General features: G+C 32.8%; 1 protein-coding gene across 3 annotated transcripts; it reads left to right on the top strand.

Annotated features, from left to right (window-relative positions):
* The first annotated feature begins 10779 nt into the window (after positions 1-10779).
* Positions 10780-14519, top strand: LOC107773673 (receptor-like protein 51). Of its 3 annotated transcripts, none has more exons than XM_075229857.1 (2): positions 10780-12064; positions 13979-14519. In XM_075229857.1, exons 1-2 carry the CDS (start codon positions 10837-10839, stop codon positions 14011-14013), a joined length of 1263 nt encoding a protein of 420 aa, XP_075085958.1. In that variant the 5' UTR covers positions 10780-10836; the 3' UTR covers positions 14014-14519. The 3 variants fall into 3 exon arrangements, with proteins under 3 accessions (XP_075085958.1, XP_016448567.2, XP_075085957.1); XM_016593081.2 differs by having other exon boundaries at positions 10780-12069; XM_075229856.1 differs by lacking the exon at positions 13979-14519 and having other exon boundaries at positions 10780-12435.
* Positions 14520-14779: the final 260 nt, after the last annotated feature.

Genomic DNA, 14779 nt, shown 5'->3' with positions numbered 1-14779 from the left:
TCTTCAGACTATTACTTGTAGTAAATTCTAGAATGCTCGTGAATTGTGACTCTAGATCCGGGTGGTAGTAATTAATACAGTTTTATGATATTTTGCACTTATTATATTTCATCTTAGTTAATTATTGTTAATTACTCAATGGAAATAAGGAATTGGTTAAGGATTCTCTAACGTTGACTTGCCTAGCAAGTGAAATGTTAGGCACCATCACGGTTCCGTCGGTGAAAAATTTCAGGTCGTGACACTATCATTTAGTAAGTTTGTAAGTTCAACATTCTTATTTCCTAATGACGTTCCTGTATAGGCAGTGGCGAATCCAGAAATTTCGCGAAAGGTGTTCAAAATTTAATATACACACATAAAAAATAATTTTTTTGCCTTTATACACAATATAAGTTTCTATATACACAGTATAATTTTTTGATGAAGGATGTTCGGTTGACCACCTTTTAGTGTATATGGCTACGCCACTATTTATATGAATGATATATCATGGGCCTCACGGTTTTCTGATTTGTCCCTTGGGCAATGGGCGTTAACCCAAAAGCGCATCCACAATTGAATCTTGAACTCGCCCTTATATGATCCGTAACCTTTTCCTCTCATTCCAATGTTGGATTTGTCTAAGACAAATTTTCTTGCTGAGCAATTACTATTAGCTGCTCAGGACAATGATACTTGATTTGAAAAGATTAAGCAATTCTACACCTCTATTTAGAGGCAAGGAGTTAAATTCCTGGCTCTTTACTATTCCAAGAGACATAAGGAACTAAATTGAGACATGGAAATAACTGAAAGTGAAGCATCTCAAGATTGTGGCTCGCTTTTAACTCTAGAATATCTACTTTCTGAATTCGCACAACTCTCACAAGTAAAATTACAGAATAGGAGAAGGATTTTATTTATTTTAAAAAAATAATTATAGAAGAAGAGCACATTCTTGAGATTCAATGGCACATTCTCTCCTCTATCAACTCATTGCGTTTGTTCTTACTGGCGTACACAAAATTTTACATAAGCAATGTCATAATTTAAAGAAGCATACAAATGAATTAATCACTATAATGCAGAGGCGGATCTAGAATTTAGAGTCTTCGGATGCCACAAAATTTTAAACGTAGACATGTTAGAATTTACATTGTCTAAATAGGGTATAAAGTTAATCGGTTTGGTCTATTTGAGTTTCGGTTCGGGTTACTCATCTTTGAGGTTAATATAGACAAATCGATCAAGCAAAAATATTAAGTACATTATTATGATAACTTAAAAAAGAAGCATAAAATATAACTCGATTATGCATTTTGTAAAAGAAAAAAAGGCTATCTATCAATTTATATTTAAATACTCAAGGCAAAAACTTATACTAATAAGCACTATAAACATTAAAATCGAAGCAAGTTTACGGACATTTTTCAATTTACTATTTTTTATGAAAATGAATTCACTCAATATTATATATAATTATCCTACTTTAGAGCAGTCTGACAATATAATAAACTTTCATCCTTGATTAGAATAGTAACTTATTCAAGAATTTCTATATTTTTTGGTTTCTGCAAATAGATTTATCGGAAATGTGCTCCTAGAGAAAAAAAGTTAATTTTTTTATCGTCTATTGATAGATCATGGAGGAGTTGGGAAAGCGCAACAAGGGAGGGCGGGGGTTACAAGGAAAGAATAGATTTTTGGAAGAAAAAGATTTTTGTATTTTATGTTTAATGTTTAAAGAAAAAAAAAGGAGAAAAGAAATTTCAAAATAAACTAATAAACAAAGAAAAAGTCAATAGGAATTACTAATAAATAAAAAAAGAGCAATTAAGGAAAGAGAAAAAAGAAACAAAAGAGCAATTAAGAAAAGAGGAAAAAAAAGGAGTAAACCTCCTCCTATATTTATAGCTGTCTTAAATGCACCAAGCAAAAGTTCTATGGAAACTGTGCTACGCCAGATTTGATCTGGCACCACTAGGGTGGAATGATAGTGCATTGCCAATGGCACCTTCCTTCATTTTGCAAAGAAGGTGCCACTTAAAATATTTGTACCATTTCTTCTGTATATAAATGCATGCATACATACTATTGTATATGACATACCACCACATCCCTTAGATATAGATTCGCTCCTGCTATTATGACAAGCGATGTCATTTTCTATACGTATCCTCAATATTTTTATTTTTCTTATAAATATTTAATGAAAATTTTCGATCAAACTGTGTCCCTTGACATCGCATGATATAAGTTGCATACGGCCTAGTTCTAGAAATTGAAGTACGTATCGATGGTACATTCTTCATTAGATTGTTGTCTTTGATATGCCTATTTTTTCAACGGGGAGGCAATTCCTTTTTTTTTCCCTCCAAAATTTGGACAAGTTAACAAGTCCTAACCTTAAAATTTGAGATAGTAAGCAATAGGAGTGAATTCAGAATTTAAATTTTACGAGTTCTTCAAATTTTATTAGAGTTTTGAAATTATATGTTAAATTTAATATCTTTTTTGTAATCTTAATAATCTTTTACATACATATTGGCGCTATGCATAAAAAATATTGGGTTAAGTTGAAACGGATGTATACATGCTCCATCCGCCACGGGTAAGTAAGTTGTAAGATTGTAACTGCCCACTCCACTAGTGATATTGTCCGCTTTGGGCCTAGACCCACACGGCTTTAAAACGCGTCACTAGAGTCTCTAAGACATGTCTACTTATATACCTAACATCTCTTCCATGTTTTGTCGATGTGGGATTCACCTGGGATGTCACAAAGATTTGAATTCTTAAATACTTCATCTATTTTATTTTATGTGCCTTAGTTTGACTGTACACTAAGTTTAAGGATAAAACTTCTAAATCTTGTGATTTTAAACTAAAATTGCGTATATATACAAAAGATACCCTTTGAATCTTGTGATCTTAATTAACCATGATATATCATTCCTATATATAAGTTGATATCATTAAAAGTAAACTGGGAATATCGAAATTAAAAACTTTCTAAATGTAGAAAGGAGTAGTTCTTTAAGTAAATTTTAAAAATAGTAAAGGGCAGCTCGGTGCACTAAGCTATCGTTATGCGTGATCGAAGTCCGGGGAATGGCCGGACCACACAGATCTATTGTACGACACATAAATTAAAATGGAGGTCATCTTTGTGAATAAGGAATTTCTAATGTCTTTATAAGGAGATTTCAATCTTTATGGTACGAATAAAGCATCTAAATCACAAAAGAGAAAAAAGGTTAAGATTTCCTATGCCTCTAATAGAACCGAACAAAGCATATGCTAATAATATCCCTCACCCTCTCCACTCTTTCCTTTGGCATATCCAAACTATGGTGCGAACCAATACAAACCCTTATATATATTGCATATAGTATGACTTCATTTTTGTGTGGAAAATTAAGTATAGCAGATCATTTTAGGAGGTCTTAATGACTATAAATTGAACCTATCCATTTGTTGAAGTATAATGGTTGGGTTGCTCGTAACCTAATTGTACCTAACGTCTTTTTTTTTTTGGTGGGGTAGGGGTTTGGGGGGGGGGGGGGTTCAGTACCAGCAGTTCAGGCATGTATGAGATTGCTTAGAAGTTAGAAGAAGCTTAAAATGTAAGCACATTGAAGCAAACGAGGAGTGATGAATAACAGTGCAGTTCTCCTTTGGCAATTAATTGAGCTATTACATGCAAACCCTATAATTTTGCATGACAATATTAATGTCTTTGCCAAAGGAGAATTGCCCTGCCATTCTTCTCCTCAGTCACTCAACCTCAAAGATTGATGAGATAGTCAACCTAACAGGCGGAATCAAGATTTAAACTTTATGGGTTAGAGTTTGGGATTCTATCACATCCTAATTGATTTATCAGGTTCGAAATCTATTACTATTTGTATCTTGTTAATGAATTTTAATACGTACAATTTCTGAGCTAAATCTATTGGGTTCAGTTGAATCCTTAACTTACGCCGAATTTGCACCTCATTGCACACACTACTTTCAATAGCATGCTCCATAGATGCCCAGTCCAGCTTTCTGTTTTCACATTAACTTTGTATCTCTTTGGGTATATTTCTATTTTATCGTCTAATTTATCGTCGACCGATATTTGCTTTAGTAGCTTCCATGTGTCAACTGGTTATTTCAATCCTAACAAGTACTTCATTCTGCCAGCTTCAAAGATGCTTCCTAAGTGGGACACTGCTGACATCAGAGGCGGATCAAGGATTTAAATTTAATAAGTTTAGCTTCTAAGATTTTTAGCATTGTGCTGTTAAAATTATGGACTCAAATCTAATACTTATCGAATTTTAGTAGATTTTTACATATAAATTCATACTCTATGTTGAAAATTATGGGTTCAAGTTGAACCCGTAACCGAAAGGCTACCTCCGCCCCTAGCTGACATGCTATGTTGGTTTCATCGTATTCCTCTTCAGTATTGCTCATTACATTTTTTCTCTCTTTTTCAGAGTATATGCCTAATCTGTTTAAAAAATAATGACACTATTCCTTATATCTGTATTTACTATTAATTTTTAGATTTAATCTGAATAATGCACACTCCTTAAGCCAATTATGCCTGCTGAAGAGAAAGGTGTCATAAAGTCCTCAGCCTCATATCTCCACCTCATATGCCTTCTTTATTGCCATAATCAACCATGAAAAAAAAAACAGTTTTGACCTAAGGACATAATTTTATTTATTGCATCATATTTTAGTAATCCAATTGTATAGTTTTGAATCATAAAATGTTTTGATTACAAAATTAGTTTTGTGTTGGATGGATTGGATTATGATTTGATAACATATTCTAATCTAAGTAAATTTCAAAATGACTAAATCATGCATGACATCTTTGTCAACTCAAGCTATTTTGATTTGCTCAAATTTGGTCTAACGATCTCTTGTTATATTGACAAGAGTGGGTTGCTCTAGTGGTGAGCACCCTCTACTTCCAACCAAAAAGTTGTGAGTTCGAGTCACCTCAAGAGCAAGGTGGGGAGTTCTTGGAGGGAGGGAACCGAGGGTCTATCGGAAACAACCTCTCTACTCCAGGGTAGGGGTAAGGTCTGCGTACACACTACCCTCCCCAGAACCCCACTAGTGAGATTATACTGGGTTGTTGTTGTTGTTGATCTCTTGTTATATTGCATTTTATGATCCTCCGTTTCTGCAATGATAACATTTTCACATTAATTAAAAATTATCTTGTTGGAAAATCCTTCTTTGCCATTACAATTATCTTTTATATTATCCTCTTTTATTAATGACTTAACTTATACTATATATCCAAAAAAATAAATTTTAGTTATGGACAATAGTATCCTACATAGGGGTGTACATGGGTCGGGTTGGTTTGAATTTTTTAATTACCAAACCAAACCAATTGTATCGGGTTATTAAATCTAAATACCAAACCAAACCAATAAAAGCCAGGTTTTTTAAACTCGATTTTTCTCGAATTTTTGGATTTTTCGGAGTTTTTTTTTCATAAAGTCTTTATAGCACAAAACGTAAAATTTGTGCTCCAAATATTTCTTTAATCCTAGTAAGACAGAACTATATAAGGTATTTTTCAATAAAATAACATAAATATGAGATGAGTCATGGCATTGTACTAAAATATTCAACAATAAAGATAATAAAGTCGCATAAAATAAATATTATTAATAAGCCATAATGAAAACAAACATAATTTAAAATTATGACTAATAAGTACTATTATTTACATGACTAACCACTAAAAGAAATAAGTTATACATTTTATCTAAACCATAGAAAAACTAAAAAATAGAAATCCAACACTATTTTCATCCATAGTACAATTGAATTGAATGTCTTTTATTAGTATTAGAATTAATTTGATTTTAGTTTAGGATTTATTTGAGTTACTAACATTTATGGACTATAAAATTTATTGGAGCATCCAAAATTATAAGCTCAAGCTTGAAATAATACGTTAAAAGATAAAAATATGAAAAAGATTAAGAAATATTTATAAACTATACTACCATAAATATTTTTATGTATTAAATATATTTAAAACTTCTATACATATAATGTCAGGTTTGCTTGGTTTCAATTTGACTTTTTTTTAGTTAAAACCAAATCAAACCAAATATGATCGAGGTTTGTTTTCCAATATCAAACCAAATCATAGTCGGATTTTTTTTCTCGTTTTGACTCAAATTATCAGGTTAGTGTAATTTATCGATTTCATTTGTACACCCCTAATCCTACGCACAAAAACAAAGGGGTTAGAATTATTGGATTTTAGAACATATTACAATGCCTAGAAAATGATAAACATGAAAAGGACCAAAAATGGTAGAAGGAGAAAAAGGCTTATTAAAAAGCTGGCATATGCCTGGATCCAGTTGAAAATATTTGGCTTTTTCGTGCCCTTTTTCAACGGATAAAACACAACTTCTTATATACTTTTAGTGCCCTTTCGCTTCTACTCAATTTACAATTATAGTATCCTATAGCATACTCCGGAACCACAGCCGTCAATATGGGTTTGGCCCGTTAAATCAGCCCTTGATTTAGCAATATTGGGCTAAAATTTTTAGAGCCCATTTAAAAGTGAGGCTTTTAAGCCTGACCCGAGTAAGTCTGCGGCCCGTGAGGCTTGACTAAGGTTGGGTTGGGGCGTCCTGTTGGCCTAATAAAAATACGTATTTAAAATATAAAAAGTATATGATACTAAAAATAAAGAGAAGAGTATCTCAAGCATAAAGTTTATTAAGCTCATCATATTAAAACATCAAAGGCTTAAAATGTTAATTAGTTTTTAAAATTTAATTATTCTTAATATTTAACTAATTAATATTGCATAAGAATTGTAGATGTAGATGAAAGTGAAGATGTTAAGACAACCTTCTCACAAGCGGATTCAAATGTGTTTGATGAAGATGATGTGTTGGATATCCCATAAGTTTCATGGACGTTTTCTTGAATAGTTTGTTTTGAGTTTTGACTTTTAGTGAATGAAATATAGTCTTGTCTTTTATTTTTTTTAGTGTTTATTGTGATATATTGTAACAATATAAAAAGTTATTAAGTTTTGTTAAATTTTTCCAATAAGATTTTTTTTAAATTTTAAATATTTATCTTTTTTAAGATTAGAACTTAAAGAAAAATATAAAATTATATTTAAAAAAATGATGAGTCCGCCCATGAAGCCCGCAGCCAATATAGTGTTGAGATGGGCTAACTATTATAAGGCCCATCAAAATGATGGGCTAGCCCAACCCAATCCGTCAATTGCTAAAGCCCGTGTGGAATGGGTTGGACTAGCCCGGCTCCGCCATATTGAAAGCTCTATTTGGAAGTTGGAACTCGGAAAATTATTCTTTTGACCTTTATTTGGTTTTTATAACATTTGTCTATATCACTTGCAAAAAGAAAAAAGAAAAAAAAAACCACGTATTCACCTGATCATTTTTTTCATTTTACATCAATAAATTTCTTTTAGACAAAAACAAATATTTAAATTTTGAGACTGAAAGTTTTGTTTTATAATATATCTTGTTATGATACAAAGCTTGCACGATAGAATTTTTTAAGTACTGTTATTTAGATGCTCGAAAGAGTAAATTAAATATTTTAACAAGTAATAGTAAGAAATCGTTATGGCATAATGCTGAAAAATGATTTAGAAAATGAATTTCTAAAGTAGTTGGCACCTGCAATATATCTGCATGCATGGGTAGTAACCACATGCAATAGATATAATGAGAATAAAAGAATAATAAGATCGATATTTTACGTGCAAAATCTTTATGAAATGAGGAAATTATCGTAGCTTGAAATAAACAATGCAAAAGAGAGATTTTATATTTGAGTATCACGAACTCGTTAAGATTATAGTACAACAATAATTATATTTCATTTTTAAAAAAATTAAGATCAACTATATAAATCTTCACTAACCATTTTGGAGACTATCATACACTAAAAATATACACACTTCTGAGACACATGATAAGTTCTATATTACGTTCACTTTCTATTTTATTTTTGAATAATGAACTACATCTTTCTCCGTCTTTATGTTGTTGGACAAATGATTTAAATAAACTTTATATTCATAGAAAAATAAAATCTTGTCATTCAACAAGAATGATACAGTGGCGGACGCATGATTTTTATCAAGCGGGTTCAAAATGCAAAGAAGCAAATATACAAAGAGGTCAACAAAAACTATATATTAATAAAATATATTATTACAACTGTCCTCTATGAGTTTTCATTTCCTGAAACGTATTCATAATAGTCTCATCAGAAATGATGTTAAATATTTTTCTTTCTACATAAGGTACCAAACAACCGCTCATGAATTCGTCATTCATTCGGTTTCACAATTTACTCTTGATCAACTTTATCGCCGAGAAAGTTCTTTCAACTGTAGCAGTGGCAACTGGTAGAAGCAAAGCAAATTTCACAAGGCGAAACACAAATGGATAATTCAAATGCTTCTTTGTCTTAACTAGTGTTTCAGAAAGATCAACAAGTCCTTGTAGATTTGAGAACCTTTCATCAACATCAACAATATAAGTTTCAAATTGATTCTTGAGCGTAACCATTATATTCTCATCAAAATCGTCAGGATACAATTCAACCATCATCAATATCTTGTTTATGTCAAAATCTCTTGGAAGATACTGGTGGGTAAAATCTCTTCATTGTAACACAAACTGGAATACCAAATTAGAATTAGAATTAGAATTAGAAGAATACTTTTGTATATGTTTGACCTTAAATTTAAACTAGAAGAAATAATGTGATCGAAGACAACCCAAGTAACGATCACTCATCAGATTACAAAACTATTGCAATGAAACTTTCATTCATGGATAACAGCAAATCTGATCTTCCTAGATTTTGAAACTTCAGTCCTAGAAAATACATTCATGCTAAATATTATTTTATAAAGAAAAATCTGTTGATTCAACAACGAGCCAAGGAAAATATTCTTGACTGCATCAAGGAAACATTACTGATTTCCATTTCATATGACCATATCAAAAGTACACACACCCAAAAAAAATATCATGTGTACGTATACGTATATTCAAACTGAAAAAGGATTTCTCACTTAAAGCCAACAACAACAATCTGAGATATTCCATAACTAAAGAGAAAAGGTGCTTAACTTCTCAATATAAACAAGTTTATTACTCTCAATTTCTCACCTTTCCCCATTTTCCATTAAGATTAAAAATTATATTAAAAAAAATATTTAACATGGGATATCTCAAATTAAAATTGAGTTTCTCAGCCGAAACCCATTAAAATAATCTGAATTTTTTTTCAAAGCATAAATTACAAAAATCTGCAATATAAACAAGTGAGAAACCCGATAGTGACAATTGACGGGCTGACGGCGAGAGACGGAGAGAGGCGACCCAACGAGATTCGAGAAGCGGCAGTGGCTTATGGCTAATGGAGGAGACGACTATGAAGCAATGCTCTTTGAAATTGAACTACAACATAGAGAAGAAAGCACATAGAGGTGAAAAAAAATTATTGGGATTAAGTCTTTATGCAAAAGAGGAATAAATACTAAAAATTGGAAAATTAGAAATTGAAAAACTAGAATTGGTTCTTATTGTTATCGATCAACTGAACTTTTAGTTAGATACCAAGATGAAGCCCTTTGTCTTTGAGGGAGATGACTTTCTCGGCAGGGGCTAACGGTGGAGGTGAGTGGTGACTATGGAAGCGATTCTCTTTGAAATTGAGAGAGAGAGGGGCACCGAAGGGCTTGGGATTAGAGATTCTGGTCGTTTTCTGATTTGGGGAATATTTTAAAAAGACATAAACGACGTCGTTTTTATGGGAAAAGAGACTTATATTAAAAAAATCAAAAATAGAGGGCATATGTGACTAATTAGTTTTGAACTCAGGACTACATAGAAAATTTGAACCCTCTTTACCAGCAGGCTAGGCGATTTATTTGTTTGAAGTGGGTTCAAAATAATCTTTATACCATTACGTTTTCGAAGATAGAAAAAATATGCCTATATACACAGTATTACTTTTCGACGAAGTGAGTTCATATGAACCCTCTTGACTCCGTGTGGATCCGCCCATGGTGCCACATATGTAATTAAGTACTTTAAAAGTAACGTAGAATTTTCTAGGGAAATGATCCTTCTTACTCGTTTGTTCCAATTTACATGATATAATTTGACATGAACGAGAAGGAAGACTTTTTCGAGTTGTGATTTTAATCGGAGACGAATCCGAAATTTGAACTTTATGAGTTTAGATTCGTCATTCTACCGTAACTTATCTAATTTAATGGGTTCAAAATTTATTATTTTTATATATATAATAATTTTTTGAGCAAAAATATAGGGTATGAGCGAAAGCTATGAGTTCATCAATTGAACTCATAGCTTCTACACTAGATACGCCTCTGATTTTAAATACCTAACATTTGTGTAAAATTTATGATTTTAAATATATCATAATATTTGTGTGATCATAAGAACTTTTTATTAAAAATAAAATGAAAAAGTAAAACTAAATTGATTTTAAATATATTAATCTTTTTAATAACTTAGTAAAAAAATAGTGTCAAATAAAATATAATCGATGAATAGAGTAAAAGTTTTCCTCCGATTTTCATAAAGAAAAAAAAAACCTTTTTTTGACTTGAGCCGTTATGAATATAAAATGCTATTTCTGTAATTATCTCCAACTCTAAGGTTATATACATTTCTCCATCAAACTCTGGCCCTTTGTCTTCTATTCTTTTGTACAAACTTCAATACTACCTTATAGTTCTTGCTTTTTTCCATCTTCTTTCAGTAGCAACTAGCAACAATGGCAGCTCCAGATCCATCTTTTTTTCTCATCTCATTCACTTTTCTCCTCTTCCTTTTCCCTTCTACCACCTCAAAATCACTAACGTCCCCTTCTCCTATTTCCTCTCCTTCACCAAAACCATCTCCTATTTCCCCTCCTTCACCAAAACCATCTCCTATTCCCACACCTTCAACTCATTCATCTTCTCCACTTGACCCAAAACAACTCAAAGCTCTTCAATCTCTCAATATTCCAACAGGTAAAAACCCATGTACTCACAACTCAACTATTGTATGTGATTTTTCAACCCCATTTCGTCACATTGTTTCACTTTCACTTTCCAACTGTTCAGATGATGTTGCTTTATCTCTTACTGCTCTTAAATCTTTGTCTACACTTACCAATTTACAGTTTATTAACTGTCCCATTTCACCTATTCATTTCCCTTCTCAGCTCACTTTAAATCTTAAGTCATTTACTTGTATTAATAGCCTCAAGAAACTTACTGGGGTTTGGTTAAGTCGGTTCAAGAATGTAAATGAGTTAACTGTTTCGCGTGTTTCTGTTACTGCTAGTGGTCCTGCTATAATTTTGGATGGAATTGAGCACTTGCTTTCTGTTACTATTTCACATGCTAATTTATCTGGGGTTTTGCCTAAACATTGGCACCCGAATCTTAGTTATGTAGATTTGTCTGGGAATAAGTTAAAAGGGAAAATTCCCAGCTCGTTAACCGAGTTGGAGAATCTTGTTTTCTTGAATCTGTCATCAAATTCGCTTAATGAGACAATTCCAACTTCATTTGGTGACTTGTCTTCTTTGCAAAATGTATCATTGGCTTCGAATTCGTTGTCTGGATCTATTCCTGATTCAATTGCTGCTATCCCGGGTTTAGTTCATCTTGATCTAGGGTCTAATCAGCTCAATGGGACTATTCCGAAATTCATTTCAGATATGAAAAAATTGAAATACTTGAATCTTGAGAAGAATAACTTTCATGGGGTTTTGCCTTTTAATGCGTCGTTTATAAAGAAATTGGTTGTGTTGAAAGTGGGTGAAAATTCTAATCTTTGTTACAATCACTCGAAGTTGTCTAAGAAAGTGAAACTTGGCATTGCGCCTTGTGATAAACATGGGTTGCCTTTATCGCCTCCGGCTTCAAAGGACATAAGTTCGGATGATGATGAGGACGACTCTGATTATGCTGACGATGAAAGGCCACACCAACAACATAGTCATGGACCAAGTAAGGTTGTTCTTGGTATTGCCATTGCACTTTCCTCGATTGTGTTTTTGATTATTTTCTTGGTTCTGTTGGCCAAATGCTGTAAATGAGTATAAAAACAAAGTCTTGGTTGGTTTAGTTTAGGAAATTTCTTAATTGGATATTTGATTTGTTTTAGTTAATTATACAGTTGTACCTTGAAAAAAAGTAGAAGATGTGGTTCGCTCTATTTGGTGTGATTCTTTTAGCTGTTTTGCTGTAGGAGGAAGCTCCATTTTCAGCTTTCTTCTTGGCTAAGTGATTCTTAAGTGTATGAGGTGGGAAATTGTTTACTAATGAATATCTTTATATATATGTACCCTGTCGAGGTGAATTGTTTAGTTATTTAGACTTCACTTAATGTTAGTTTTGCATTCATCTTTTAGCGTCTGCCTGGATGTCATTTTGACTTTTAGATTTTGCAATTTAAAACTCACAGTCCTAGTAGTTTATCCTATGCTTAATCTTTGCGTTCTGATATTTGAAAGATCAACGGATATGCTGACATCTTAATTGCTCACAACAGTTTGTTGTGGCTTATGCTAACCTTCATTTATTTATTGATGTGAAAGTTTCCTTTGTTTTTCACATGTTTGTTACCACTGCACACAATTATCTATATTGTGTGGATCTTTCATTTGTCTTGACATACCCGTGTCCGGACGGGTGTGATAAGTTGCCATCTCTGGAGCATCTACCAAATTAGCTCTACAGTCTATTGCCTTAGTTTTAACTGCACTGATAACCATTTTCGCTGCTTTTTGGGGATGATTTTCGTAATTTGTTGTTTCGCTTCCTTTGTGCTCTACCAGACATTCCAGTATTGCACTGGGATGCCCTGTGTTTTTATTGGAGATTCTAACAGAAGCTCGATTATTTCCCCTCCCTAGTCCCCCCACTGTGGTATTTGATCACCACAATGAATTCTGCTTCTATTTTAAATATCTATCTAGAAATTAGCCATGGAACATTCATATAGTCAACTCCAACTTGCTTCAGATTGAGACTAGTAGTAGTTTGTTGTATTTGTAATTGTCTACTTAACTGTTACATCTACTGTTTTTTGGCAATGTGTTTATGACTGAGTCTTTGAGATCTGTTGGATATTGGGATTAGCAAGCTGTAGAGCAAAGGCCAAACAGGGAATGTCACATGATGGATGCATCATGCAATATTATTGACAACATCCTGTTATGATTAGCAAGCTGCACTCAAAGATAGCAAACCCCACTGGCCATTTCTAATTATAGTTCACGTTTCTTGCAGACTTATTAGTTGTATATAGTCGGACCTCTCTATAACAACATGCCTATATAATAGCCATTCACTGTAAAAGTTGAGTTTTTTTCGGAATCGATTATTATGTTATGTTATAATATATGTCCTCTATAACAACACTTCACTATAGTAGCCAAAAAATATTGGAACAAACGATACTATTATAGAGAGGTTTGACTATACCTGTGTAGCTCATCTCGGCTTTAAAAAGGATAGGTGCTTACCTAACCATGTTATTCCAGCTCTTATGTTGAAATTTTTCCATGTGATGGTTGTACTTCATGTGATTTCCTACTTCCTACGACTTCCATCAACAGCCTAAATAAGTGCTGGCTGTGAATTGTCTTTGAAGTCTATCTACCCACCTTCTCATCTGGCTATGATTGGTAGGCAGATTTATCTGATATCTATGCTAGTCGGAGGTAGCAAGCAGTGGCGAAACCAGGATTTTTCTAAGGGGAGTTAAAATATAAAGAAGTGAACCCACTAAGTAACAAATAGGGTGTCAATATGTAGTATATATACATAAATTTTTTTTATCTAGATATACTGTAATTTTCCGACAAAAGTTTGTCGGTTGACACCCCTTAATATATGTGGCTTCACTACTGGTAGCAGGTCTCCGGTGGATAGTCGAGGTTCTTTCCCGATGAAGGTGTGTCGGTTGACACCCTTTAAATATATGTGGCTTCGCTACCGGTAGTAGATCTCCGATGGATAGTCGAGGTTCACACAAGCAGCCTTGGACACCATCTTTATGAAAAAAGAACAAAAGAAGATCTATATACCCTTCTTATGTGGTGGTGATTGAATATATTATAATGCAGCCATTGGAGTAAAAGGATGGCTTGGATTCACTTGTTAATTGTTCTTGTCAGACAGTTTGATTTCATACCATCATCATTTGTTTTCTTTTCTTTTTTCAAAATCATCATTTCTACCATATGGTGAGATTTATACTTGATCTGTAAGAATTACTTTATGTCTTCCTTTTTTGTTTCCCCTCCATGTGCCCACACATTAGAAATATTGTGTATACTTGATGGCCTGGAACTTTAAGATAAGACCATGCCAGGTTGGTGACAAATCTTGGCTTTTATGTGTACAATAATGAACTATCATTATATCAGCCAGCTTTGGCATTATTATTCATGTGTAAGGACCAAACCTACCTTATTTTTTCATACTTTTAAAATTCTGATAAAACTTAAATGAATTTACTTCCTCACAGTTCCCTAAGTGATCATATATCGGAAAATATTGAAGACCAGCAGTAACAATATTCATGTTTTCTTAAATTCTTTTTCTACTATTAATTAAACAACCACATAATATATCATTTCCTTTTTCTTTCTGCATACATTTTTGTAGACATTTAACTGAAACAATTCATTCAAGATCTAAGTTACCAAAATTGGA

Source organism: Nicotiana tabacum, chromosome 14, assembly GCF_000715075.1.
Source record: "Nicotiana tabacum cultivar K326 chromosome 14, ASM71507v2, whole genome shotgun sequence".
Lineage (NCBI taxonomy): Eukaryota > Viridiplantae > Streptophyta > Magnoliopsida > Solanales > Solanaceae > Nicotiana > Nicotiana tabacum.
This window is presented reverse-complemented; position numbering and strand designations above follow the sequence as displayed.